A 23,905-nucleotide genomic window follows, 5' to 3' on the forward strand; every position below is an offset into this window, starting at 1 on the left:
TATTAATATTTTTTTTCTTTGCGCCTCATTAATAATATCAAAGCACTTCAACCTTGCAAGGCTGTCCAGATTTATCAGTCGATAACTTCAACACTTTAGAGACCCCTGACATCCGGCCGGTAGTTTCCTTTTTTTTTTAAAGGCATAATTGTGTTCTCAATGGACCCCGCCAAGTCACTATTTATTAATAATCACACAAACTTTGCGGTTATAATAATACTGGCATGTTTCTTAAAAATTAATATTGCATCAGACGGTTTGTTTACATGGCATCACTGGTTTTTCTCCTGGACGTTTGTACTAAGCTGGTTTTTATTCGGTACGCTATATTCTAGACATTGTTTTACGACATACTACAGTAGCTTTTTTTTCCAGTTTTAGTACTTTAAAATATAGGTCGTAATTCCAAGAATTTAATATCTCTTTTTTCTCTGTACCCTTCTTTTTAGCCTTCCATTATTTCCCCGCAGATATTTGATCGCCTGGCGTATTATAAATTATAAATTAAATAAAAAAATATAATATAATTAATCAAAGTTTATTAAGAACCAATATATTTTATTTCTGTACAAATTCTGTTAATTCTTAATAAATTAAAATTTAAATTAAATTAAATTAAATTAAAAAAAGTTTGATTACGATTCTAACGCCAATTTGGCATATCTAAGCATTTTAGAAAACGAACTGTTTTTGTTAATTATTAATGTATTAGGATTATCATATTCAATGATCTCCCCTTTATTTAAAACCATTACTTTGTTGCAGTTTAAAATTGAGTCTAATCTATGTGCTATTATAAATACTGTACAAGATCCAAAATTATCATCAATAGCTTTTTGAACCATCTTTTCGGTTTCGTGATCCATATTTGCTGTAGCTTCATCTAAAACTACAATTTTATTTCTTCGAACAATAGCCCTACCTATTGAGAGCAATTGCCTTTCGCCAGAGCTGAAATTCGTATCTTCAACTTGCGTATCCAAATTTGGAACTTTAGAATCCAAATTAACTTTATGAAGAACCTTCCAGATTTCTTCATCTGTAAATTCTTTTAAAGGATCTATATTAGTTCTTATTGTACCAGAAAACATAATGGGATCTTGAGGAATAATTGAAATATGCTGTCTAAGGTAATTTAGTGATAGGGTTTTCGTATCAACGTCATCGACGGTTATAGTACCTTCGTGATCATATAACCTAAACAAGGTTGAAATTATCGAAGATTTTCCAGCACCTGTTCTACCTACAATTCCAATTTTTTCTTGTGGTTCAACTGTAAAATTTATGTTTTTCAAAACCTTTTCATTTGTTTTTGTGTATTTTAAAGAAACATCTTTATAGACAATTTTTCCAGCTGTTGGCCAATTTGGTGTTTCGACTCCAGTAGTCACTTCAGGTTCTATTTTAGTATATTCCATGACTCTTTCAACTGACGTCATTAAATTTTCTACTTCCGACCATTGCATAAGACCAAATTGGAGAACCACGGTTAATGTTGAAGCCTGTGTTAACGTTAAACCGACATCGCCTGCGGCACTTCCTAAAAAAATTACCTTGTTAATTTTCCATATAATCTTGTCAACTTACACACACACAAGAGTGAAGCAAGTATTTATTTTTTAGATTGAATACACTATATTTATATAATAATATATGTATATATGTATACAATGTGTACATTGTATACATATATACATACACATACACACACACACACACACACATATATAAATATATATATATATATATATATATATATATATATATATATATATATATATATATATATATATATATATATTTCAAATTATTTTTCGACCGTACTGTTTTAAATATTGATTTATAGTATCAGCAATCGGTCAGGAAATAAAACTCTATTTGTTCAGTCTCAATATTTCATCACAATTTTGTGACTTCTTCTGGAGAAAACTGTAAATTTATTAGAATAATTAATTATTTTATGTAAACAAAGTGAATATTTTAATACTTACAACTATAAGAATAAAAATTTAAATTTTTTTAGCATATCTAAATAAATGACATCGGCATCTATTAACACATAACTATTTAGTCTATTCTGATTTTTAATTCTGTATGGACCTACAAACGTTGGTTGTAATTTTTTACAACGGTTTTCTCTAACATTACCCTTTCTAAGTAAACGAATTAAAACTTTGACTTCTTTTTGAAATGTGAATGGTTTTTTTATTTTCCGATTTTGTCTTCTGATATATTTTTCAGCTTTCCTTATAACTCGGCTATTCATTTTCTGCATTACTTGTTCTAGCATATGCTGATTATATTCACTAATCCATTTTCTGTTTCCTACATGGCCAAACATTAAATATTCTGGTACTTCCTATATATATATTTAGGGATTCTACAGTATTCACTGCCTTCCCTGGCTCAACCGTTTCCATCTCTCTCTGTTTTTCCATTCTCCATCGTTTAGTCCTCTCTTACTAATGGCGTCGTCTACTTTGTTCCTCCAGGATTTTCGGGGTCGTCCTCTTTTCCTCCTTCCTATGGGGCTCCATTCGGTTATTCTTTTTATCCATCTGCTGTCGCTAGCTCTTCTTACATGTCCATACCACTTTAGTCTTTTTTGTTCTATATATGTTAGTATGTCTGTTTCTATTGATGTTCTTTGCTTTATTTCGTCATTACTTCTCCTATCCATTCTTGTTACTCTGCAGCATCTTCGCAGGCGGCATTCCATCTCTGTTGCTATTATCTTACTGCTGTTTTTCTTGTTTATGATCCAATTTTCGGCCCCATATGTCATAATACTTCGCACTAATGTTTTATAAATCTGCGTTTTTGTCTTCATATTTAGGTGTCTATCCCACCATACTGAGTTAAGTTGTCGGATTGCTGTTCTTGTTTGTCCTAATCTTTGTGTAATTTCTTCCTCTGTTGTTGCCTTTTTCGTGATTATAAACCCCAGGTATTTGAATTTATCCTTTCCTTTGATTGTTACGTTGTCATCAATCTGTAGATCTTCTATGTCTTCTTCACTTGTAGATAGGTACTCTGTTTTCGCGAGGTTAATATCTAGGCCAGCCTTGGTATATTCTTCTTGTAGTTTCTTCATCATGTAACTGAGGTCGTCTTGGTCTTGTGCAATCACTACTTGATCGTCTGCAAAACTTAACGTATATAGGTATTCGTTCCGTACCGGTACTCCCATGCCTTCACATTTTCTTTTCCATGTAGTTAAGGCTTTCTCTAAGTATATTTTGAATAGGGTTGGAGATGTGGAACAACCCTGCAGGAGCCCTTTTGTTGTGGTGAAGTCTCCTATGATTCTTGTTCCCATTTTAATGGACACTTTATTTTCTTTATACAGAGCTTTTGTAGCTTCTATGAGTTCCGTCTGTATTTCTAATTTGTACATTGCCTCCCATAGTTCTGACCTTGGTACAGAGTCATACGCCTTTCTCAGATCCATAAATGCCAAGTGTATATCTCTATTTTTTGCTTTTTTCTTTTCCAACAGTTGTTCCAGTGTGTATATGTGGTCTATGCATGATCTTCCTGCCGTGAAGCCTGCCTGATCCTCCCCGATTTTGCCTTTTATCGCTTGCTCTATCTTTTCTCGCAGTATCTTCCCATATAATCTTCCTATTGATGATTGGTACTTCCTCTGTATTTAAATTATGTGTATTATTTAATAAATATTCTACTTGTTCGATATGTTGAGGCCATGTCCCATGTTGATCCTGGCATACTATCTTTAAATATTTTATAATTTCTTTAATATATCTTTCTGCAGGATTTGCCTGAGGATGTTTGATACTTGTAAAATGAATGTTAATCCCCTTTTTCTCACAAAATGCCCGAAATTTTTGGTTGTTAAAGTATGTAGCGTTATCTATTATGCAATTTCTAAATGGTCCTATTTCTTCGAAAAATTGATTAATACATAATTTCAATGTTTTAACATTTGTTCTTAAGCAGTGATATAGTTTAATAAATTTTGTATATAAATCAACTATCACTAGTATATGCTTTTTTCCTGTTGGACTGGGAACTAAATTTGAGATGAAATCCATGGAAACTGTATTTAGTTTTTCATATGCAACATTAGATCTATATGTGTTCTGGTTTTTTGAAATTCTTTTCTTTGTTTATTTGACATATTTGGCATTGGGTAGTAATTTCTTTTGCTATACTTATATCATTCTTTGCAAAATAATTGTCCCTAAATAGCATCCATAGCTTTCTTGAACACTTTTATAATACACCCCATCTTTCCTAAGGACTTTTTGTTTTTCAGTCAAGTTGATCTGATCTCTTATTATTTCTTCTTTAGAATATAATCCAGTGCTTTCTACTAACTGATTTAATCCAATTTTTATTGTTCGCTGCCCTTTTTGTGATGTATTTTCTAACCTTGACAAAGCATCTGCCACTATGTTGGATTTTCCAGAAATGTATTTGATTTCAAAGCTGTATTCACTCAGTATTAGACTCCACCGTTGTACTCTACTGTTTCTGTACTCTATATTAAAGCTTGCTGATCTGTTTCTATAGTAAATTCATTACCCAATCAATAAAATCTTAATTTTGTGACACAGTGTATGATACTTGCTAGTTCTAATTCTGAAACTGAGTAACCCTTTTCATGTGGCTTTGTAATTCTTGAAATAAATTGTGTCGGGTATTCGACCCCATCATGTATTTGTAATAATACCCCTGATAATCTCTCTATCGATGCATCTGTTCTTAATATGAATGGCTTTGTGTAGTCAGGATGGTATATTTTTAAATTTGACAGAAAAATGTTTTTAATTTTTTGGAATGCTAGTTCTTTTCTCTGATCCCATCTCCATTTTACACCTTTCCTCAGCAGTTTAAGTAATGGAATTTCTTTTATACTTAGATCTGGTATCATCCTTTTATAATAATTAATTATTCCAATAAATCCTCTTCAAGTTCTCAGATTGTGTGGTGTTTTATATTCCTGAATGACCTGTGTCCGTTCTAGATCCATTTCGATTCCCTTAGTGTTAAGTTTATAACCTAGATATATTACTTCTTTTTGAAAAAATGTACATTTTTCTTGATTTATTTTTAGTCCAACTTTGTCTAATCTGTTGATTATAATTTTTAGGTGTTTCTCATGATCTTCAGCCGTTTTAAAAAAGATTAATATATCATCAATGTAGTGAACTACAAATTGTTCATATTGATCCAAAATATCATGAAGACATCTACATAGAGCACTGCAAGATGATTGAAGTCCAAATTGTACTACTTTGAATTGATATACTACTCCAACTATCTGAAATCCCGTATACTGTCTACTTTTTCTTTCTAGAGGTATTAACCAGAAACTATGCTGTAAATCGATTTTAGTAAAAAATGACATTCCTGTAATTCTTCCTAGTATTCCATCTATACTCATTGGTGCTTCAAATTGCTTTTCAGTGATCTTGTTAATATTCCTTGCATCCAAACATAACCTGATTTCACCTGATCTTTTACGTACTACTACTATAGAGTTTATAAAACGTGTATCTGGCTTCTCAATGATTCCACCTTCTAACATATTATTAATCGTTCTGTTTACTTCTTCTCTGTATTTATATGGTATAGGGTATGATTTGGTTTTAAAATCTTTTTCTTCTTTAACTTTTATACTATGGATATAATTTTGTGCACTTCTATTTTCTTTATTGACAAGTCCCTTGTGTTGCTGCAATATGGAAACGACTATTGATTTATGTTCTTCAGGGCAATTTAAAATTTTTATCACATCTTCTTCTTTACAAATAAAATTATTTTTCATTATGTACTCATTATTCCTTGCTTCCAATTTTACGCACTCCACCTCGTAGGCATCCATCTGCTTAAAATTTCCATTCCTTAGATATGCACTACAATTATTCTTTGCATTCTTTTGGGACATCTCCCTATCATCAAAATACATTTCTTCTTCATAAACATCATTACTTTCTTTTAATAATATCCAATGACTCTTATTCCTTCTTCTATCTCATCTTTCTGCATAAATTTAATTATTTGCCCTTCCAAAGTTAATATTTTTTCTTCAAAATCTATCTTTACTTTTTTCGTTTCCAATTCGTCATTTCCCATTAATATATCAACACATAAATCCTTGACAACAAATCCTTGCATAGTAATTTCTTTATTAAGAATATTAATTTTAAAATTGGCTAGTTTATTAATTTTACCCAACTTCTTATTATTTGCACCAACAATTTTAATTTTTGGAATCTTTATTATATCTGATAGTTTTAATGTAAAATAAAATTTTCCGAGACTAAAATACTTTCTGAACCAGTATCTATCATGATCTTAATCATTTTATTTTTGACCACTTGTATCTAATGTCCTATGTCTTTCATTACTATGATTTCTACTCATATTTTCTTGCCTTGTACTATTTCGTTCCCTGTCTTCGCAGCTTCTATTCCTTCGTACACAATTTACCTGTCTGTTGTAGTTAGGTCGCTCTGTATTTCTTCTATTGTTAAAATCTTGTCTATTATTATTAGTACTGTTATTAAAATGTTGTCTATGATAACTCGTATTATTATTAAAATTCTGTCTGTTTTGATTATTGTTATTATTATTGAAATTTTGTAAATTATTACCATATCTATTATTATTGTATGATTGTCTATATTGTTGATTATTATTCTTATTATATTGAAAGTTATTATTGTTTTTGCTATTACTATTATTCATCCTAATATCATTGTTATCATTATTACTTGCCATATTACGTCTTTGTATTCTTTGAATAAAATTAATAAAACTCTCTATTGTTTGTATTATTGAAATTTTGTAAATTATTACCATATCTATTATTATTGTATGATTGTCTATATTGTTGATTATTATTCTTATTATATTGAAAGTTATTATTGTTTTTGCTATTACTATTATTCATCCTAATATCATTGTTATCATTATTACTTGCCATATTACGTCTTTGTATTCTTTGAATAAAATTAATAAAACTCTCTATTGTTTGAATATTTTGTACAGTTACTATTTGCACAACATCGGCATCAAAATGTCTAGATACATTTAAGACTGTTTCATCCTCTCTAAGTGGTGGTTCTAAATATTTTGCAACCGTTATCAGTTTTAATACATAATCTATCATATTTGATCTTAAATTGTGATTATACTTTCCAAAATATAAAACTTCCCTAAATTTAGCTTGCTCTAATTCACCCCAATAATAATTTAAAAATTTATTTTCAAATGTTTAAAAATTATCCAAATAATTTTTAATACTGGCAAACCAAGTTGCCGCATTGTCACATAGTGTCATTCTAATATAATCTTTAATATCATTAATATTATTCACTAATCTTAATTTATGTTTTAAACTATATATGTATACTCTAGGATGCAGATTTTTTATATTACCAGAGAATTTAATCCCAGTCTCATTTGTTAAATATAAGTAAGGTCTCCCTTTGTCTCTTATTTGTGAAATATCATCTATTCTCTGTTCCACATTTCTTATTTGATTATTATTTATTTGTATATTTTGTTGCATATCGTCTAATTTTTCTTCTGTCTTTCTTCTGTCTTCGTTTATTTTTACTTCTAAGTTACATTTCTGCAACTCTATTTTCTGTTCTATATCTATCTTATTATCTTGAATAATCCTATTTACTTCTGTCCTCTCATTTTCTATCCTTTTCTTGTAGTCATGCCGTATATTCTTTATTTCATTTGCTACTTTTTTCTCTGCAGCTTCAAGTTTTTTATCTATTTGTTTTTCTATTTGTTTTAAAATTTTATTATTATTATCTTCTATTTTCTTTTCTAATTCTCTTCCAATTTTTGTTCCATTTTTTTTATGTCTTCTTTGACTTCTTTTGAATTGTCTTCCAATTTCTGCTCATTTTTTTTCATATTCTCTTCCATTGTCTTGTTTATCTGCATCATTAATGACATCAAAGTTGCCATATTGACATTTTCCTCTCTTTCTGGATTCATTTCTGCAGTATCTTGTGGAACTTGAACTAAAATCTCCTCTTGTACAGGTTGTGTTTCTATTTCCACATCTTCTTCATTCTTTTTGCTTCTTGTACCTTTTTTTCCTTGAGACATTTTGAGATTTTACTTGTTCAAATATAATTAAAAATAAAATCTATAATTTTTTTCTTTCTAATGAAAATTCATTTAATTATATGAGAGCACTTATGTTCCCAAACTAATTCTTTTAAATAGAGAGCCCCGCGGTGGGCGCCAAATTGTAATGATGTTTTGTAATGATGTTTTGTTTGTGAATGGTTTTATGAGCAATGAGTGTTTTTAAATAACATATATATATATATATATATATATATATATATATTTATATATATTATATATTTATATATATATATATATATATATGTATATATATATATATATATATATATATATATATATATATATATATATATATATATATATATATATATATATATATATATAGGGTTTTTATCGCGGTTCTCAAAGAATTAGTTTGTAAGCACTTTTTGAAATTATCTTTATTATAATTATTATGAAACATACATATATATCTAATATAGACAATGTAAATTTAAAACAAACTATCCTTAAATTGAAATTTCTTATGACACTAATTCATTTATATAGACAATGTAAATTTAACACAAACTATCTTTAAATTGAAATTCTTATGACACTAATTAAATTACATTAATAAAATTTGGTACCTAAATGGTACCAAATTGGACTAAATTTGTCACTGAATGCCTAAATGAAACTGTTCTCCAAAAGATTTTAATCACCACTCAATGTCTTCGTTGTCAACCTCGGTTATCCTTCTTTTTGTAAACTTCCCTTGCCAAATACACCACAATGTTTTGATTATCAGCTTCCACCGTTTTAGAATATTTTTCTTCTTAAAAGTATTTATAAATCGGTAAAATATTGTTCTTTCTTCTTTTCTATTTATTCTTCTTTCTAATAATCTTTTTTTTTCTTCCAATCTCCAATTACCATATACATTATATAATTTAAATTTTCAATTAATACTCTCTTCCATTCTCCAATCACCATATACATTATATAATTTTAGTTTTTAATTAATACTCTCTTCATTCTATTTCTTAATCTTCATCTAATATACTAAATCCCTGATAACTGAGTATCTTGACTAAACGACTGAACTATACTATCTCACTATATTAAACATACTGACCATCTGACTGAGTCTGACTGACTTACTGAACTTACTGAACTTACTATATTGAACATCTGACTATTTTGAATCCAAATCACATCATATTTATATCATTTTTAAAGTTCACGAATATTCTTGAAATAAAATATATTCGAATCCTTCTATTTCATAGACATTACCATGTTACGAAGATTCTACTGCGAACAAAGGTTAAATTCTTTCTATTGACATCTTGTTTTTATATTTCTAGATAATTCTTTCCTATTCTATCTAGAAGATTACTATTCTAACTAAAATTCTATCGAGTATTTTATGGAAATTTAGGCTTTTCAGATCAGAATACAAATTTATATATAAATTACATCTTAAATTAATAAATAACCCTATTTTTTAATCCATAATAATTATTTATCAAAGTTCCTACAACCAATTTACTTGAGTGTATATTTGGTTGGCTACAAAGATGGTGCACTCAAATATATTTACAATATCATAATTATTAAAATAACCAAACACATTGCAAAATAAAAACTTTTTAAACTTATTATTATGTTAATTTCTTAAGAATGCTGTCATATAAATCCTTTTTTTAATATTCTCTAGTATATAACTTATAAATTATTTCTTTAAACACTACCTCTGTTTCTCCTATATTTAATATCATCTCAATATACGAGTATATATATATATATATATATATATATATATATATATATATATATATATATATATATATATATATATATATATTAACCTTAGAAAATATCTTCCGGAAATTAGACTGGAACAACCAAGGTCTATGTATAGATGGAGAATACCTAAACCATCTTAGATTCGCTGATGACATCATTCTAATTGCTAGAAGTCCTGAAGAATTACAACTGCAAATTAATGACCTTAATACAGCCAGCAATGAGGTAGGCCTAAAAATGAACCTAGCAAAGACTAAAATAATGTGCAATGATCTGATCGCCAACGTGGAAATAAAAATTAATGAAACCTCGCTAGAAGTAGTAGATGAATACATATACCTGGGACAGCTCATACATAAATCGGGATCACTACTTCCGGAAATCAACAGACGAATAAAACAAGCGTGGTCAGCATTCGGACGAAATTCCATAGTCTTCAAGTCCAAAATGCCACTATACCTCAAGAAGAGAGTATTTGATCAATGCATATTACCCGTCTTGACATATGGATGTGAAACTTGGATATTAAAGAGAGAAATAACGTCGAAACTCCAAGTAACTCAAAGAGCAATGGAAAGATGTATGCTAGGGATAACAAAGAGGGATCGTAAAAGAATTGAATGGATACGGAGGCAAACCCAGGTGACTGATGTAATCCAAAGAATAAAATCCCTGAAATGGCAATGGGCAGGACATATGGCAAGAAGAACAGATAACAGATGGACCACTAGAACAACTATGTGGTACCCCAGGAACGCTAAGAGACCAAAGGGGCGCCCAAACCTCAGATGGGATTATGATATTAGAAAATTAACAGGAACAACGTGGTCTCGAATAGCACAAGATAGAAAAATATGGGCGCAAATGAGCGCAAATTATTAGAACAAAGTATAACTAAGACATCGTCGAATAATAATAAGAACATAAAATAACATTGAAATAAGGGAGGCTGCACCGTAATTGGAAACGGTTGATAAAGCTGCACATGATGATGATGATGATGATATATATATATATATATATATATATATATATATATATATATATATATATATAGGTGTGTGTGTGTGTGTGTGTGTGTGTGTGTGTGTGTGTGTATATATTCAAAAACCCTTATACCACATAATGGTAGGGCGACTATACATTATAATACAACTGCAATTCAATATTAAAATCAAACTTAATCTTATTTGTAAACTTAACTATATTCTATTGTATATTTACATTATATTATATAAATCTGACCCATTTCTTTTTATTTCTGGTCAGCGTCCTTGCTTCTGTTCATGTTGTTCCCCCTTTTTCGATCATATTTCTAGGGTTCTATCGCATGTTTTTGGTGGTCTACCTTTCTTATTTCTTCTATGCGTTATTTCTTTTACCGGTTTTATATTCTCCATTCCCCGAAGATGACCCCACCAACTGAGTTGCCTTCTTTTTATAAATTCTAATATTTACTCTGTTTCAAAATTTTCTCTTTCTTGAGTGTTCCGTAGTCAATCTATTTTGCTAACTCTTCGGACTCGTCTCAGATATTTCATTTCTACTGCCTGTATTTTACTCTTTTATCATTCTGTTAGAACCCACAACCCGCAATCAAAGATTAATACAGGCCTATATATTGACTTGAACTACATTTTTTAAAGTATTTATTCGTTGTGTACTTCTATAATAATAGCATTTACTGATTCAATATTATTGTAATATTCAAGATATATTACATGTTCAAGATATATGTGGTATAAATAAACAAGCATATAAAAATTCTCAACATTTTTCGCACTTTACTTTTATTTTTAATTTTTAACGAAATAAGAAAAGGTAACCCAAAACTAAATATTTCATTAAAAAAAAATAACATTGTAATAGTTAGCAAACAACACTGGTTAAAAGAAAGTCCATACAGAAAATATTCATAATCTAATTGGTCAGTACATTCCATACAGAATGCTATTATATGTACTATACACAGCCAATACTTTCTGCAATATTTGCAATAACCTCTTCTGTTTGGAGCAAGTGTTGTTACCTCTTACAAAAGAATTCCAAAGTGTTTTGAAACTGTTTATTTGCTCGTGCGCTACCTCATTCTGGTAATCTCATATCGCCTGGAGCTGGGATTTACTCTGTATATTTGTGTCTGCGCAACAAAACGCTAAATGTACGAGGTAATAATATGCTGTAAATTTAGAGCATCTACACAGGTAATTTTTTGTCAAGTGTTTACAGATGGCACATAAAGGTTTAAAAAAATTACGCGGTCGATCGGATGGGGCCCGTGAGGATCATTAGCGATATTTTTCAAGCTCCATGTATCTTTTTTTTTTTCAAAATTTACAGAAAAATTATATTTTTATGAGTAGAAAACGTATATAGGGTTTTTATTTTATCCATAAAATGTTACAAAGTTTGCGTCGTACTTTCATATGGGAGTGGAAAAACAGGTCTCACCCAACCACTGGAGGGTTAAGTAGGATGAGAGCTGCTTATTTCATTTTTTTGTCTGTTCTTTTCATGAATATTGATGCATATTTTTATTGTATTCTGTGCTCATTATCCCTGGCATGTTTTGCATATCTGTGAGTTATCGAAGTCTCTCTTTTTGATTAATGTTCATGCTCATTTATTCTGACACTTAGTGTTCTTGCGGTTTCTCCCAGAAACTGTTGCATTTATAGAATATTTTGCAGATGCAGTTATTTGATCTCTCTTGTTGTTTTGAATGTTGTTGTGACGTTTTACATATTATTCTATACTTTTTGTCGATTTTGTCTAATTTTTGTTGGTAAGCCCTTTCCATAAATATGGTATTGTTGTCATCTTTAAATTCTTTTTAGTGATCATTTCTTAATTGCTTCTGGTGTTTTGTTTTTACATGACAAGGATAATAATTTTTTGTTAAAAGCTTTGTTTGCAGGTTTTTCTTTCTTGAATGCATTTTCATTATAGCAGGTGTTTTGAGACCTATCATACAAGGATTAAATGTTTGAGTGGTAATTTAAATATCTGTGGGCGTGGGTTAATTTTCTGCAAATTTTGGTTGCATATCTTGTATTTTTTTTATGATTAACATATCCAGAAAAGGAAATGAATTGTTGTTTTTTTTTCATTGTGAATTTGATTGATTATTCTTTCTTTATTGTCAAGGTCTATCAGAAATTTATTCAATGCTACTGGTCTGCTAGGCCAAAGAGAGAACGCATCATCTGCATATATTCACCATATTGTGAGTTTTTTTTATCTTGTTCGTGCATAATGTTTTGTTCAGAATCCTGTTAATAATGAAGATAAGGATGAATCCACGTGTTGTTTCTGTAAAGTGTGTGTGTAAAATCTCCATGATATCTGACACACACTTCTCTAATTTTACTTTTATTATTTTCAAAGTATTCTCCAACGGTACATTGGTGAAAAAGTTGGTGATATATAAACTGACAACCATATTATTAGAAATTTAATCTATTTCTGCTAGCTTTTGAAAGACATGTTGTGGGTTTTTAATAAAAATATTGTTGTGTTATGTGATTAAGGCTGTATTATATTTAGGAAGAATTTTGAGTCTTTGAAGAATTGGTCTGAGGGATACATTTACTTTGTGAGTTTTTTGGGACCCTGTATTGGTGCGAATTTCTTAAATTTGTGCAGTGTTTTATTTATTCTGTTTTACACTAATTTAGGTGGGCCCTTCTTAAGTATTTTGTAAGGTATATTTGTGACCAATTCTGGGATTTTCATTTGATATTGATTTTTGTCCATACAGTCGCGTTGCTCTTGTCAGCTGGCAATATTATTATGAACATCTTCTTTTAGAGCTATAATAGCTTGGAGTTTATTGCACAGTACTCTATATTATTCCTTTTATTGCACTGATAGTTCTTGAGGGACTTCTTCAACTGCACTAAATATGTCTAGTTTTGGAACTGATGGACATGTTAGAGCATAATTTAGAACTTTTGATAGCATTAGGTTCTCTGTTACGTTTAACTGACTTTTGATGTAATAGGAACCAAAACACTTGCTCTAATAAAAATGCATTTTAGGCATTTTTATTAGAGCAAGTTAAAAAAATTTTGTTAGCAGAAAAACCCGCTAATAAAGGTTGTAACAAAAAAAATTAATCATTATTATTTATAAACAAGGAGTTTCGCAAGAAAATAGACAGAAAAGAACAAAAAACCACAAGCAATTTACAAATGCTTACAAGAAGCAATTTAAAGATGAGAACGCTACCATATGGCAATGGCATATCGGAAAAATAAAAAAGGATAGGAAATAAGTACCTATACCTATCACAGCAACATTTACAACAACCAATACAATGAGATCTGTTCTGTCCAAAACCAATTTTAATAACACACAAGAGAGATCAAAGAATTGCATCTATAAAATACCCAGGACCCTTAAGTTAGCAGGGATACAAGATAGAAAGCCTAACACCAAAGCCAAAGTTAAGGATATATAAAAGGTAATAAGGCCCACAGTGACGTATGGTAGTGAAGTATAAACAATGAAAAAAGCAGATATGGAGAAATTGAAAAGATGGGAAAGAAAAATGCTCAGAGCTATATATGGAGGCAAAAACACGGAGGAAGGTTGGGAGCGACGGACAAACAGGTCGCTAGAGGAACTGTATAAAGAACCAATCAGTCGCTTTATAAAATCAGAGAAAGTGAGAAGGATGCAGCATTTGATGAAAATGGAAATGAAGAGAATGCCAAGAACGATTTTAAATCCGGGTCCAATTACGAAATGAAGGAAAGGACGACCCAGCCGAAGATGGTTTGATGGCGTACAGAAGATCTCAGAATGGAGCAAATTGATGGTTCAGAAAAAGGAGCAACAAACAGGGATGAATGGAGGTAAATAGTAAGTCAATTTAGTAGGGAAGGAGCATTATACAAGAAGTCACCACAGTTAATATAAGTTTTGTAATATGTAAGTATTATATTAATTGTAATAATTTATTTTAGCCCTAGGCCTTCAAAGCCCGTTGAGCTGTATAAATAAATAAATAGTATATATTTTTTCACCCATTGTCACTCATATCCTATCACTCTATAAACGCGATAAAGTTTTTCCAGTGATCGTCAATACACTTTCGTTAAACCTCTTATGCACACACGATTAATTTTACGTGGAACTATCCTGTCACGTTCACCAAAATTTCGTATGCATTGATGTAAAACTACCCGTTACTTATACAGCAAGTATACAATTCGATTGAAAATAAAAGTCTAATGTTAGCAAGCACTTATATTAACTAAAGAAAAACAGTTTCAAAAATAAAATATAAAAGGATAGTTAAACTCGGAAAACAACGAAAAACTTATTTCTTATGGATCTATGGTATGCAATCCTATCCGCTCACCGCGCCATTAAACCGAACTCTTTCCATGTTCTTTTCGGACTGTCTTACAAAATAAATGCCGCCGAATCTAAACATATAGTTGCTGAATTGTCTTAAATGGAAGAATTTTATTGATAGTAACAAACCGATAAAATTCGCTCGGTTCAATAAATTGAATGCTTTTTTAAGACCTTAACGTACTGGGAAATCAATGATTATTAAATGGCTTTAATAAGATCAATGGGTTTAAAACAAATCTACGTGCGTGGTTTAACACAACAATCACAAATCTTTTTAGAGCCGCAATTTGCAAAAGCCGCAAATACAGATTGCCATGATGGTCGCCAACATCCGAAACGGATAGGCACTACAAGAAGAAGAAGAATAAATTAGTGAAAAAATATGCTATAGGCAAAAAGTATTGTTTTAAATTCTGCTAGCTTGAACTTTAAATGAGCAGAATCGCTCCCCTTAAGGGTGGTTTAAAAGTAAAACATTGCTAGGGTCGTAATAGATTAGTAAAAAATGGATGAAAAAATATGGCGTAAATTAAATTGGATTTCGCTCATGTATCCCCGCTAGTTTAAGGGTCCTAAAATACCTTGCGAATGAAACAATTTCTACGTGGGAGAAATCGCAAAACCACTGTCAGGATAAACGAGCCTAAATCAAAAACAGAGTCTTCGACAAATCACAAATATTCAAACATGCCTGAGGCAATAAGCACATAGTACAATAAGAAGAAGAAAAAGGGGAATCCTACTTAATGTTAATGAAGAAAATGTGTAGCAAACCCATCAGCAGAATGTAGCAGGATCTGGTTGCCAATACCAAAATTATTATATCTGATCAGAATTATTAGATCAGATATTAATCAGAATTATTATACCTGATAAATATACAATACACACTACATAAACATATAATAAAAAAACACATAGTACACAAACGCATAATACACAAACAATAACATGAAAAAATTAGAATTAGTTACCATCCCAAGAGTAAAAACAGCGGCCTCAGAATTTTTAACTAAAAACCCAGCAGTTTGAAATCACATAACCGTTAAACAACCTTTTTAAACCAATCTTTTTTTGAAAACGATTTCCGGAGTAGAAATCGAAACGTCAATCAATTGTCATAGACATATAATACAAATAGACTGAACGTTGCTATATTGAAGCAAAGCAGTCTCTGCATCTCTTTCTAATGGACCGAGTTTATCGACCACGTAATCTTTCCATTGGCCATTCAGGTCAGGTGGTCGATAAACCCAGCCCATTATAAAGAGACGCAGGGACTGCTTTGCTTCAGTTTTCTCTGTAGCACTGGGGGAACGGGCTTGTATTGGAACAGTCAGTCTATTTGTATTATATGTATATGTCAATTGTAACTTAATCTCATATAACCATAATATTAAACTAAGACATACCAAAAGTTAAACAGTTTCAGAACATTCATAGAATATTTTGAGCTGCCTATGAGATGTGTCAAAAAATATAAATTTTATTTAAGAGTAAAGTAACTTTATATCTGATTTTCCTTTTCGGAACAAATCTTTGTGTTACTATGTTTGCCGACTTACTACTAACCAATGAAATTTTAAATTTTCCACCCTAGTTCCTGTCCAAAATAATACAATAACAATCGGTAGTGTGAAAATATATTTTTAAAATTTTATTGTGTGCTTACCTACATCCCAAAATAGAAATCTGCAAATAACAAATATATTAAACAACACGGAAGTTGTTTCCATAAAAAATAAGAAAGCATTCTTTACACAAACAGAAGTATATTTGGCACTAGTATATACATCTTGATGTCTGTCAAATTCGTGCTTAAGGATTGACTGTGCTTTATATGCTCTTACAGTTGTCAAACCTTCCATGGTAGAGTTTAAGTGTCCCACGATTGGACTACGAGCTAAAAATATAAGTGTAAGTTTATAATATTCTGTCAAATATGAGTAAAACGAAACAGATAAATAAATATATCAAGAAGAGGAAATTATGTCAGTTCCGGTCAAGTGTCAGATTTAATAATAAAGTTTTTCTTGGACCTCACCCAATATTAACTTCAGAAGAAGAAGCAGTTCTAGAAAGATGGATTTAGACCTCATACAAGAAAGGATTTACTCGTAGAATGGAAGACATTCAAGCTTCTGTGAAATATTTCCTTGACGCAGCTCCTAGAGAAAATCCGTTTAAAGATAACCATCCAGGAAGAGAATGGTATCACTCTTTCCTAAAACGTCACCCAAATATAACTCTAAGAACCGCAGAAGGAATAACAGCAGCTAGCTCAGTTGTAGCCGAAGCAAACTGGTTTAATAATGTAGAAGACTATTTAAAGGAAAAACAATTATTTGAGATTCTTGAATATCCCAGCAGAATCTACAATGAAGGCGAAACCTGTTTTTGGCTTTGCCCAAAGAACAAAGAGCTTGTTGTTTGAACCTGTTTTTGGCTTGCTCCAAGAGAAGTGAAAAACGTTTATGAAATACAACATCATTCAAAAAACAATATCACAGTGATGTTTACATTTTCAACTTGTGGTGTTGTGACTCCACCTATGATTATCTATGCTTACAAAAGACTGCTAGCTGAAATTGTTAAATCTGTACCTGACACCTGGGGAATTGGATACGGTGATAATGGTTGGATGAAAAATAAGCTGTTCTACGAATATATAGTTAACATTCTTTATCCTTACGTAAGCAAAAATAACATCAAATTTCCAATAGCCTTGTTCGTCGATGGTCACAGCACATTTAACCTATGAAATAACCGAATTATGCACAAAGCTACAGATAATTCTAATTAATTTGTACCCTAACTCGACTCGAATCGTGCAACCTGTAGATGTGTCCATTTTTAAGCCCTTAAAAGAAGGATGGAAAAGTGCTGTATTAAAGTTTCGGAGAGAGCACCCTACTGAAGTTGTAAAAAAGAACAATTTTGCTGCAGTTTAAATACAGCGGTTGATAATATAAAACCAGAAAATATTAGAAATGGTTTTCGTGCCTGTGGGCTTTTCCCTTGGAATATATCCGCAATTGATTATTCCAAATGCACTGGCAAGACAAAAGAACAAGATAGAGACACGGAAGTCAGTAAAATTACATTCGAAACATTTAAAAAAATTGTCGGAGAAAAAAAAATGGAAAGGCTTAAAAATTTTGTTGAAAGTGATGCATATAATTCCGATTTTTTGACGTTGTATTATATTTATAAAGAATTTTTGGAGACAAATCCACCCGTGAATACTGATCAACTGGAAGATATGGATAAAGGCTAAGATACAGGGCAGCAAGGAGGAACGGACTAATTTCATGGGACGATCCAATCTGAAATCTGTGAGCCAGAATTAACTCTTGAAATCAGAAATTTACAGGCTGAAAAAAATGAGGGTTTTATTAAGCATACTTTGGAAATTATCGTAAATGAGCAAATGTTTGACATTAAAAATATTCCTATTCTAATAGAAGAAAATACTAGCTTCGACAACCAAATGCCTAACACTTCATCGCTCACCTCTAAACACGTCTTATTTAATAAGTCGTCTTCATCAATCAGCGATTATGTTATTTGGCCGAAAACTCCTGAAAGGAAAGGAAAAAGAGAGACGGAGAAACTACCATTTGTTCTGACTTCCTCCGTTATGAAAAAGGCAATTAAAGAAAAAATGGCTTTAAAAAAAGAACTGGAGATGAAAAAGGAGAAACGTAAGACTGAAAGGTTGAACAAAAAAGAACTAAAAGGAAAACAAATTAATAAAAAAAGCAGGAACAAAAAGAAAGCCTAAACATAATTATACAGAAAGATCACCAAACAACACTAACGTTAAACTTGTTTTTAAAAATAATACATATCCAGAAGCCGTAACAAGCACAGCAGGTGATATAGAAAACAATGATCCCAATATGAAATATTCTCCAAATGTTAATAGCTGTGCTAAGTGTTAATAGCTGTGCAACCAAGGAAGTATCTAAAGTAGTACACGCAGACGATGGTGATGCTTTACTCAACGTAACGAAAACCTTGCCAAAAATGGACTTCCAAGATAGCCTTGAAAACATCCAAAGTTGTCTTACTGTTGTACCAAAAAAATCAAAAAGAAAACTGTTTAGTGACAACAGTCAAGATGGAATCATTAACACGAATATGGGTATTATTACACCCTCAGCTCCTAATCCATTTAAGAACAAAACTATATACACTGGGCTGTGCTATACGTGTGTTAATAATATAACACGTAGTTAATATGGAGTAAAATTTTCAAATTGTTTCAAAACATACCATATAAAATGTATTTCCAAAAATAAGATGTTATCCTCCGAAATGGAGAACTTTTTGTGTAACGTTTGTTTTGACAAGATAACATTGTAATTGGTTTGTAATTTCTGGCATTTATTAAAAATTTTTGAAACCAAATTCGTCTTTTATCACTAAAATTATATATAATTTTTAATGGTTTTTTAGTTTTTTAAGCAAAATTAAAATAACGCAGGTAGGATACATCAATAAGAAAAATATGTACCTAGGATAACTTAGCCCCTTACTGGTGGCCAATTACTATCTACTTACTATGCCAATCATTATCAAAATTAGGCCAATCACTAAAAAATCTGCTTTTTCAAGAATAAAACTTTTTTTTATAAATATTAAACATTTTTAAACAATAAATGACATACAGAGTCATAAAGAGGATACTTTAGTCTAATGTTTAGTGTATTATTTAAATATATGGTTTTTAATGCAAATTAATGCCTTACACATTTATCAAACTCCAATGCTTAAGTGGCCAATCACTGTAACCTTTACCCTAAATGGAAATGTACTGTGAATTAAAAAGTTACAAATAATTAATAAACACTCCCGATAATTCAAAATCTCATAATTAGTGTTACGTAGTTAACGTAGTACCCACTGCAAAATAATTACCAGCGAAATATGTCCCGTAGATGGTGACATAAACATAATAAAAAATATTAAATTGTAACAAATTTTGGTATAAGCAACATAATAAGGAACGCTAACAAAAGATAATGTGATAAGCACCAGTTAGTGGTAAAATAACAAAATAAGTATACGATAAATGAAAATGTCCGGACGACGAAAACAAAAAGAATTAATGCATGAGAGTGACAACTAGAAAACTCAAGGATGGAGTCGGCCAATTTGCAAGCATATTAAAGGTAGTAGAAAAAAGAAAGACAAAAATCTAACAAGCAAAATAAAAGAACTATAAAACAACAAAATCAACGAATGAAGAATGTCTAGTGGAAGATTTAGGTGCCAGGGAAGTGTAAGGAAGTTTGCCAAGTTGTAAAGTAAAAAAACCCAAAGTTCCTGAAAAGAAGAAAATATAGAAGGATGCTAAATAAAATATCGTTGTAGGTACAACCCAATTTAATAATATATAATAAACCTATTTACAATAATTACAATAAATAAACCATTTAATTAATACTTCCCTTTACCTTTTCCAAATTGGTTGACAATTTTTCGTTGAGAAATTTTAGTGACGATATAAAAATTAAAAATGGGAATTTACCTTGAAGATACTCCTAAAATATACTTATTAACTAAATAACTACGTAAGGAAAACAAAAAAAAATGTACCGTTTACTGCGTAGGACCAATCTATCTTAAAATATTAATTTTTTTATTATGAATGAATAATAAAAATATAATTAATATATCTAATAAAAAATATATACAGGGTGATTGATTAGTGTGATAAAGCTCAGTAGATCCGCTATAATCATAGATAGCAATAAAAGTCAAAGACAGTAACGGGTTACTGGTAAACACAGACGGTTGAAGGTAGCCGGGAACGACCCAATACTAAGGAAGCAATCAAAAACGGGTGCTTCTAAGTGCTTCTTCTTCTAAGCTTCTTTGATCCAGATAAATATAATTCAGGTTTATGCTCCCACATCTGAGAGTACTAATGAAGAAGTTAAGTTTTACGAACAATTAGACGAAATCATAAAAAAACTTAAGAAACAAGACATAACCATAGTAATGGGGGATTTTAACCAAAGTAGGAAAAGGCGAAGTCAGTGAAGTAGTTGGCAAGTATGGGTTGACAACAAGAAATGAGCGAGGTGATCGACTAATACGATCGATGAACGAAGACACGATAGTTTAAATATGCATAAAAAATCAATGAGTTTACTTATACTTAAAATAAAAAACAGTTTGGTAGGTTAATAGACGACAACAACAAACTTATTGTGGATAAAGAAGAACAGTTACAGACTTATGAAAATTACGTAAAAGATTTGTTTACGGATCATAATCATATTTCTACGAACACTCTTGATCTGAATGGACCAAAAATATTGAAAAGTGATGTGATAAAAGCTATAAATCAAACGCAAGATGGGAAAGCAACAGGATACCAGTCAAATTTTTAAAAGTTTTTAACGAGAACAACCTGAATGTAGTATTGGAACTGTTTAATAAGATATACGATACTGGTCAAATTCCATCGGACTGGTTGAAATCTACATTTGTGCCCCTTCCCAAGAAATCGAATTCTAAGACGTGTAATAAATATCGCCTTATAAGTTTAATAAGCCATACCCTAAAAGTATTCTTACGTATTATCCATTCCAGAATACGAGCAAAATTTAAGTAAAATACAGTTCGATTTTAGATGCGGTTTTGGAACTCGAGAGCCGCTCTTGGCAATACAAGTCTTCAAAAATATCTGAATCATCAGAAAGATGTTTACTCCTGTTTTATCGACTATGAGAAAGCATTCGATACTATCAAACATGACAAACTCATAGAACTATTACATCTTACAGGACTTGACACTAAGGACATCCAGATTATAAAAAATCTATATTGGAATCAAACAACCCACATGAAGAATGAACATATGGTGAGTGAAAACATAACCATTTCGAGAGGAATTAAACAGGGCTGTATTCTTTCGCCACTGCTTTTCAACCTGTACACGGAACAAATATTTCTAGAGGCACTGGAAGAGTACAACGAGGGCATCAAGATTAATGGCGTACCAATAAGTAATTTTCAATATGCAGATGATACTTTTATACTGGCCGATAACATCGAAGATTTACAGATGATGCTAAATAGAGTAAATACAACTGGCAACCAATTTGGACTGAAGATCAATAGAAAGAAAACTAAATTTATGGTGATCAGTAAAAAGAACATTCAACATATTGACCTGAATATTGAAGCCGAACGTATTGAAAGAGTACACCGTTTTAAATATTTGGGATATACAGTAAATGATAAGTGGAACACAGACGTAGAGATTAAGATCCGAATTGAAATAGCAAGATCCAAATTCATCAAAATGATAAAGCTCTTAAGCAACCGCCACCTAAGCGTTAACCTTAGATGGCGCTCCACGAAATACTACGTACTCTTTACGCTACTTTACGGAGTTGAAGGGTGGACGTTACCAGTAGCAACTATAAAGAAGTTAGCGGCTCTAGAAATGTGGCTGTATCGACGCATACTGAAAATACCTTGGACAGACAGAGTGACCAACACAGAGGTATTAGGACGAATGGGTAAATAGGTGGAATTGTTAACAACTGTTAAAAGGAGGAAAGCGTCATACCTGGGACATGTGTTCCGTAATGATAAGTACAGTCTGCTACAGCTCATAGTGGAACGTAAGATTGAAGGTAGAAGAGGTTTGGGCAGAAAGAAGAAACCCTGGCTGAGAAACTTAAGAGCATGGTTTTAAATTCCAGAAGCTGCCAACATAATACATGCAGCACAAAACAGAGAAACCTATCGTTTGATGGTCGCCAAACTTCGGTAGAAGACGGCACATAAAGAAGAAGCTTCTAAGTGAGTGTCTTTTATTAAAAGTCAAGCTTTCGCCACATAATTTTGGGCTTCATCAGAACTTGCTGTAATGGAAGAACATTCTTTACAATATCATACTAAAAGGTGTTATTTTAATGTTACCTTAATACCTTAATACCTTAACAGTGTCGGCATTAAGGTAAGGTTAAAATAACATCTTTAATTATAATATTATAAAGAATGTTTTTCCATTACAGCAAGTTCGGATGAAGCCCAAAATTATGTGGCGAAAGCTTGACTTTCAATAAAAGACACTCACTTAGAAGCACCCGTTTTTATTGCCTCCTTAGTATCGGGTCGTTCCCGGTTACCCTTCAAACGTCTGTATATATATATATATATATATATATATATATATATATGTATATAGTAAACTCTTAAATATTGGGGAAATCTGCAAGAAAGACTCTAATGAGTATCAATTGTTTCAACAAACGTTTTCGCCAAAGAGAATTAATTTGGCTTCTTCAGGGCTGAAAGAACATAAATTATAATTAGCTACCATATATTATCTATTAAAACATTATTGATCTTACCGTAACTTGAAATGTATGGTAGCTTTGAACTTAAAAGGCAAAGGTTTACCCAAGGTTAATCGAAAAACCCAATGTAACTACATTTAAAAGGAGGTAATTCTTTCAATTGTCGGCAATAACTAAATTTTTGATTTTTAGAATTCAAGTAGTTCTTATGAATCTTTGGCTAATAAAGCTTCTTTACATTTTATACCATTGACTGCTACATGTCTTTTTGAGGTAACACATTTATATTGACTTGTCTATGGATGTTTGGTTTTTCATATTGTGCTTTTTAA

The 23,905-nt window shown here is 31.1% G+C and overlaps 1 protein-coding gene across 1 annotated transcript in view; it reads right to left on the reverse strand.

The window, feature by feature from the left end:
• Positions 1-517: 517 nt before the first annotated feature.
• Positions 518-23,905, reverse strand: part of LOC140439787 (probable multidrug resistance-associated protein lethal(2)03659) — a 115,651-nt gene continuing 92,263 nt past the window's right edge. Inside the window, exons 10-11 of the mRNA XM_072529926.1 lie at positions 16,919-17,149; positions 518-1,540 (exon numbers count right to left, since the gene is read on the reverse strand). Coding sequence (XP_072386027.1) covers positions 636-1,540; positions 16,919-17,149 — 1,136 coding nt within the window. The 3' untranslated portion in view covers positions 518-635. The remainder of the gene's footprint in view (positions 1,541-16,918; positions 17,150-23,905) is intronic.

Source organism: Diabrotica undecimpunctata, chromosome 4 (assembly GCF_040954645.1).
Source record: "Diabrotica undecimpunctata isolate CICGRU chromosome 4, icDiaUnde3, whole genome shotgun sequence".
Lineage (NCBI taxonomy): Eukaryota > Metazoa > Arthropoda > Insecta > Coleoptera > Chrysomelidae > Diabrotica > Diabrotica undecimpunctata.